Genomic DNA, 7,413 nt, shown 5'->3' on the forward strand with positions numbered 1-7,413 from the left:
CATGCCTTCCTCCTTTTTTCTCTCTCTCTTTTCTTCTGGTGCTGACCTGTCTCCTTTCCCCACATTCCTTTGTTTTGTCCCTTGCTTGCATGCATGTGCTCACAGCACTAATCAAAACAATGTGCATTTTCTGAGGCATGTGCGTGATTCTGTACAACAGAGTCTGTTGTCTGTTTTCTGTATTCTTCTGCCATTTAATCACTCACTTTTCTACTGTGCATTTTTCTTAGTCTTTTTGTTTCTTTATAAGTTTTGCGACAGAAGACAACATGGTGGGACTTCGATCTTAAAAGAGAATTCCCCTTCCAACTTAAACTTTTCTTTCTGCAGATGAAGAGAACAACCTGTTCATAGCTTCCTTGAGAGGAATGACTTCTCTCAGTGCCTTTCTTTGGGCCTCCTTCGCTCTCCAGGTGAATCAGCCATCCCACTGAGATCCTCTCCTCATCCCTATTGGGTATGTCAGCTGCCAATGTGTCTCAGCCATGCAAGGATTACAGCTTCTACCACAAACTCCTCCTGCCTGGCTACATTCTGATATTTATCACAGGCTTGATGCTGAATGTGATGGCCCTGTGGATATTTGTTCGCTACCTGCGCCTGAAATCAGTGGTGATGATCTACATGTTCAATCTGGCTGTGAGTGACCTCACCTTCACGCTCCCTCTACCACTGCGACTCTACTACTACTTCAACCATGAGTGGCCCTTTGGCAACACCCTGTGCCAGGTCTCTGGCTCTGTCTTTCAGATCAACATGTATGGTAGCTGCATATTCCTCATGTGCATCAACCTGGATCGCTACATTGCCATTGTGCACCCACTTCGCTGGCGGCACCTGCGGCGTCCCAAGGTGGCCAGGCTCCTTTGCCTGGTGGTCTGGGTCGTGATCCTCATGGGCTCCATCCCCACAGCCATAGTCCACAAGCAAAACCACTGTGAGTCACAGAACCAGACTACTTATCTGTGCTTTGAAAGCTTTAGTGATGACATGTGGCAGAATAACCTCTTCCCTCTAGTTGTCCTGGCTGAAATCCTGGGTTTTCTCCTGCCGCTGAGCTCTGTGACATACTGCTCCATTCAGATCTTTCGGGAGCTCTGTCAGGCCAGACAGCCGAAGACGCTGCGGCAGCAGAAGACAATTCGTCTCCTCTTGGTCAATCTGGTCATCTTTGTCATATTCTTTGTGCCCTACAACACTACCCTGTCTGTATATGGTTTGATAAAGGCCAGGGTGATTAATGTTGAGAAGCAAATGCAGGCCTCCGTGCGTGAGGTGCTAATTGTGACAATGATGTTGGCCAGTATGAACTGCACACTGGACCCCCTGATTTACTACTTCAGCACTGAAGGTTTCCGTAACACCTTTAAGAAACTGCGTCGGGGACAAACCTGGCACTCAGATATAGGGATGGTTAGGAATCAGGTTGTGGAACAAAAGTCAACCCGAAACCATGCTGCCTCAGCAGCAAAACAGTTACCATCTGAAAACTTTCGCTGTCCCAGTGAATCTGTGCCAGCACTTCCTACTGCAGTATTTTTGAATGGCCCTATTGAGGACTCAGAAATTTAACCACAGAAAGCTCCTAGCATTGCTGAGTTTCAGAATGGCCCATTCAGTAATTACATCAAGGCTGTGGAAAACAGCTCAGGGTTACTTAGCAAATTGAGGGAGCATGGCAGGCTATATGTGGGTGAACGTATGATACAAAGCTGAAGGATGAAAAGTTGTTCTCAATAAACACAGATACATTGATGACATGGTCCCAACTTGACTCTTTTGGTACAGGAAACACAGTGGGGAACAAGTGTTTGAAACAAGTATGCTGTGTTTAGGTCTGGTCAGCATGGGTTCCTATGGCAAGTTGATCTTGTCTTGATCTTTAATCCTCCTTGCTGCACTTCAACATAAAAAGGTTTGGGGAATAATCAGAACACAGGCATGATACCCTTTGCTAACAGAGTGAATTTAGTAGTAAAGACTGAGAGAAACCTTGCTGAGCTTTTGTTACTCTTGTTGTTTTTTAACTTGCTGCCTCAATTTCCATCATAAGTCCAGTTTATGGCACCTAGAAAAGTGTCAAATGTTCCAGAAGAGTTGAAGTTTTTATTAACTCTTGCTGGGGTCAAGGAGAATAGCTGAGTATTTAGTGCTCTTGCAGAAAGTAGATCCCTAACTGCACAGTAAGTCACAGACCCTAGCAAAGCAATCTTTCGTAGGTTCATCAAAAGTGATTGTGTAGCAGTATGCACACACATGCAGCACAGTGGCTACACATTTACCTCAAGCAAAAGAGCTTGAGGAACACTTGAGAATACAGTCAGCATTCACAATGGCCCCAGAAAAAAAAAATGCCAATACTGCCGGCATTTCTGAAGAATACACTGACATTAGTACTTTGCTCTTTCTCATCACTTGACTGTGAAGTGATTAATTTCAGATCTGCGTGATTTTCAGTGTCAAAGAGAAATAATGTCACAGATTGAGGCTGCAGTGAAATATATTTGCTTGCACTGTTTGTACAAGCTTCTCATCTCACACTGTATGCTAAAGCCCTATAAATCTGCCCAGAAGAGAGAGACCCAGTTGTATGCTGGCCGTGACAGAACACCCCGCTACTCTCTGCTGCTTGTGACCAGGGGCTGCCCTCCCACCAGCACTGCAGCTGAGCTTCTCTTTGGCTTCGAGTAGAGCCCAGGTTGTCCCAGAGCTGGTCCACTGCAGTATATATGAAGATGGGATGTTGTTGTTATTGTCATTGTATGTCAAAAACATAACCCAGGCAGCCGGGCTCAGCAGAGGGTACAAATTGCAGACCTGCCCTGGTGACAAGGCAGATCCAAGGTCATCCTGAGAAGTCAGTGAGTCAGCACTGGAACCAGGCCTGGAGCAGTCAGCAGGGTCAGCCTCAGGCCAGTGTGTGCAAGGTGAGCCCGCACTGACAAGGCCATTCTTCCGCAGCACCTCGAGGCATCCTTCTGCGGCTGGCAGCATCACAGAGGCACTGTGCTCCCCAGAGCTGGGCTGAACAGAGATTGCTCAGAGCCTGCAAGTTCACCACATATGAATGAACTAGCAGGTGGCCAATGTCCTCCCTCTTCTGAAGGAGGTTGCTCACCTGCCAAAGCTAAAGCATGCCCCCAGACACAGAAAGAACATGGGAAAACATCATCTTCTCTTGTAGCTTCATTCTGAAAATAGCTGAACTATTTTTACCTGGAACATTTTATAAATATACCATCTCCAGCAGAGGAAATTTTAGCTTAAATATTTTGACAAAATTATAAATAACTGAAAAGCCAGTCTCTTAATGGATCTTATCACATAATTTAGCAATAAAGGCAGCTGGCCATGCCACATGCGATGGGTACGTTTCTGAGTTTGGATGTCCAAGAACTTTCCATAATTGATATATGCTGTGCCCAGTTCCAGTGTAGGCTGAGTTTTCTTATTTGCATTTTTAAATTCTAGTCCAGTTTGATTCCTTTGGATTCTGGAGGGGATCATGCCTATTTTTCATGTTTGCAAGAGAGAATGGGTGCTAGATAAGTTGTCCGCTTCTGCACTGTTACCATTGTTGGATTGAAGTTTTTATTCCATCATGGTGATAAGGAAGAGAACATGCATGCACAGGCCCAGGGAAATGAGTCACCAGCCCTATCTTGCTTTATAACTTGTGCTTCATGAGTATAAAACAAACAAATTTGAAAGACCTTGGGCATGATGGTGCCCAACTCACTTATTTAAAAATAGCTTCTGACACAATGCTGACTGCTACAACATGGAACAACTTGAAAGCATGTGTTTAAAACAGCAGAAACAAGGAAAACGCACGATACAAAGGTATTCAAGACAGAAATGTTAAATGGGAATCTAATTTCACCAGAGCCCTTTCAATCTGTACAAATGCCTCCCTACATCCTACCGCAATAATTGTTGAATAAGTATTCTTGGCAAGTATGCTACAGGGAAAAGATGCCATTCATTGCTCCCCTGCACTTTGTGTCATTTGCAGATGTGCGTATAAAACAAATGTCTCCTTATCAAGTAAGACTAGACAAGTGAAAGGTCAGAGGGATGGCAGATGAGAACAGAATGCTTATATTATATGGATTAAAGAGATTATCTGCAAAAGTGCTTAAGTATGTTTGGATTTCAAATCTTTTGCCTTCCAGCACAGATATGCCAGTCACTTTTGGAAGTGCTTTCTTATTTGGACAATTTAGAAACACATTGTTATTAGCATTAATTGTGATCCTAAACATATTTTATACTTTCTGGAAAATCACTGAGAGTCTGCGTTCAGTAAGTCAACTTAAAAAAAAAAGTTTCAAAAAGCCCAGCACAAACCACACTTAATCTCAAAACTGATCTTGTTACTACTGGTGTTCTTTGCAGCACATCCTGGCTGTGCACCTCCCACCGCTTGGTGTCTCCCACCAACAAAATACGTTGCATTACAAATGCCCTTAGCAACCTGAAAGCTTGAGTGCTTTCCTCAACACCTCCTTCTCTGGGAGTTGAAGCAGATGTCCTCCAGAGGTCCCTCCAACCTAACTCATTTTATGATCCCCTGTTCTTATGTTGTAGATGCTGATCTGGAATCACAAGGACAGAAAAGTGTTAGAAAGAAGATAGAAACCCCCAACCCACCACTGAACCCTATCAAATTCTGGTTGAAGGCTGCGCAGTACAGGGATGAGTGCTGCTATTTGGTACTTCTTCAGCATCACTTGCTCATACAGTTGCTCCTGGTTGCTCACCCTGCAGACACCTGACCACATTCCAGATGCAGCCATAGCCCTCAATTCTGCAGCTGAGAGCAGTCGCTCAAAGCTCCACATTCCATGAGCTACTTTTGAAGCCTTTCTTTAAATCTCTTATATTCTGCAGTGCTAACAGAGCCTCAGCAGAGGCCAGGCAACCACAGTGCTGATGCTGCAGAACATCCTGCTGACCGAAACCGTCTCAGGCTTTCCTTGCATTTCCCCACATTTCCTTATCATCCACTGTCTCTGCTTTCACACTGCGAGAGATCTTTGAGCATGGATCACTGTTTGTTTGGCTTGCATAGCATTTTGCCCAGTGGGAGAGTGAGCTCTAAGGGCTTCTCGACAAGGTAAGAATAAAAAGAATGCTATCACCAGAAAACTTGCTATGCTGGATTTGGTATGCTAAAGCTAAACACAGCTATTCGTGCTTTAACCTATTTAACTCTGCTAGTGACAAGGGGACGGGGAGCTAGTAACACCCCTCTGCCCTCAAATGCCAGCCTTGAAGTGCAGGCTTTCTTTCCACATCAGCCCCTGAAATACAAGGGAAGAAGAAAGCATTCTCCTCTGGGGGCTGGGGGTGGAGAGGAAGGTTCAAACTTTCCACCACAAAGTGAGGATGAAAGACTTTTTCTGACACTGGAGATTTAAAAAAAGGGAGAGAAAGAGAGAGAGAGAGAATAGATGAAAATGCAGAGCAAAGAAGTAAGGCATCAGTGAGCTACAAAGCAATCTGTCACTGCATCAGGGGTGGACACAGATGACAGGACCAAACCGAGGGAACAGTGTGACACCGGAACAGCCTGTCCCAGCATCAGGCGGACATCTGCAGGGTCCCAGCCTCCTCTGGGTCCTCTCAGGAGTCTGGGAGTGCTGTGTGGGTAAAACATGCTGAAACCAGCATAGCCAAGGGTCTTTGACATGGGGGCGGGACTTGCAACAAAATTAATGATTTGTGATGACAAACTTCTTGCCCAACAGTGTCGTTTGTTTTCATGGCTGCCACCCACCAGCTCAGGCTCCCCAGGGCCCCATCCAACTTGGCCTTGAATACATCCAGGGATAGGGCACCCACAGCTTCTCTGGGCAGCCTGTGCCAGTTGCCTCACGGCCCTCTGAGGAAAGGTTTCTTGTTCGGGTGGGGCTTCTCCTTTCCTTCCAAATCCAACGCACACCCATACGGCCGCCCCGACGCGCGGCTCCGGGCAACCCGAAGGCCGCAGGGCTGAGCAGGGGCGGGCCCGGCTCCGGTGCGCAGCGCGGCGCCCTGTCTCCGCGGCCAACAGCGACCCCTGGCGGCACACGGCGCTTGAGGCTGCGGAGCAGGGCCAGTTTCCCCGCGGCCGGGCCGCAAGCCCGCGGGGCTTGTCGTGAGCCGCGGCGCGGGGCTGCGTTCGCGTCCTCGTCCTCGTCCTCGTCCTCGTGAGCCCTCCTCGGGGACAAGCCGGTAAAAATGGCAATAACAGGGAAGAAGCTGTGAAAGGAAGGAAGGAAAGGTGTGAGTGCCTCTATCCCAGGAGGGGAAGGGGAGAAGAGGAGCTCGTTTTGTTGTTGGCACCCCAGTGCAAGGGGAAGAACACAAAAACAATGTCACTGCAAAGTAATCTCGTCCATCACGTGGACCATGCACGTCTTCCATGGGGGCTTTACCAATCCCAGCCCCACCAGTGCTGGATTCACACCTATATGGAGTGCTGTTCTGAAGGGAAACACGCACCAAGGTGGTGTCCAAGCACTGCGTTTTGGGTCAGGAAAGCCACAGTTGATTTCCTCCCATGGGCTCCTTATGCAGAGGTGTCATGGTTGTCCTTGGTTATGCAACGACAGATTGTTCTCTCCACCATGTCCCTTCTTTGTTCCCCCGCGCAGGAAGAACACTGCTCACAGAAAGGAAAAACAACAAAGAATTAGCTATTTGCTTTTTTTTTTCACACACAGTGTCCAAATCTATTGGCTCTTTTATTGCACATATCCAAACTCCACTCTGCAAATAGAGCTACTGATCTCCCCATGCTTTTCTGTAGTGTTTATTATGACTGCAACCTTCATGCATTTGAACTAACTCTTCCACAGGAGGCCCATAAGCTGAGGTGGTATTATTACTGTTTTATAACAGAAAGCTTGGGAGCTAAAATGTATGTTCTGAAATACCTCAGATGTTCCTTTTCAGAGTGATGTACAGCACATATACATTTTCTGCATGGCTCCTAAAGATTCTAGCCACAAATACAGGACACAAGCCATGCAACAAACCAAACACTGTGTGGGGCAGTGGGCATACAGCTGTGTGCAGGGCTGCCGTACAGCTGCTGAGTGCAGGCTGCCCTGGCAGCTGGTTAGGTGAAGTTCGTCAGCTAGCTAAAGTGCCTACAGTTGTAATCCATGCAAAGGTAGCATTTTGAAAGTAGAAGCATGAGAGGCAAAAAGGCAAGACAGGTGGCTCTGTGTCATTCTGCACTTTGTACCTTCGAAAGTTGGGGAAGAGCAAGCTGCTGGGTGAGACACCATGACTTACCGGACAAGGAAGAATTAGACAGATGTGAAGCAACAGGAAAATTCCACGGCTACTTCATTTACAAATGGCTTTTATTGACTTCAGCTGTTTCAGAGTAACTGCCAGCAGCAGTATATCCTCCATCTG

At 46.7% G+C, this 7,413-nt stretch overlaps 1 protein-coding gene across 6 annotated transcripts in view; it reads left to right on the forward strand.

Annotated features, from left to right (window-relative positions):
• Positions 1 to 1,758, forward strand: part of LPAR5 (lysophosphatidic acid receptor 5) — a 9,967-nt gene extending 8,209 nt beyond the window's left edge. For 2 of the 6 annotated variants that reach the window (XM_021396397.1, XM_021396405.1), the window contains exon 2: positions 331 to 1,758. In XM_021396397.1, coding sequence (XP_021252072.1) covers positions 460 to 1,572 — 1,113 coding nt within the window. In that variant the 5' untranslated portion in view covers positions 331 to 459 and the 3' untranslated portion in view covers positions 1,573 to 1,758. The remainder of the gene's footprint in view (positions 1 to 330) is intronic. The other 4 variants (XM_021396439.1, XM_021396431.1, XM_021396416.1 and 1 more) reach the window with 4 other exon arrangements.

Source organism: Numida meleagris, chromosome 1, assembly GCF_002078875.1.
Source record: "Numida meleagris isolate 19003 breed g44 Domestic line chromosome 1, NumMel1.0, whole genome shotgun sequence".
NCBI classification, from domain to species: domain Eukaryota; kingdom Metazoa; phylum Chordata; class Aves; order Galliformes; family Numididae; genus Numida; species Numida meleagris.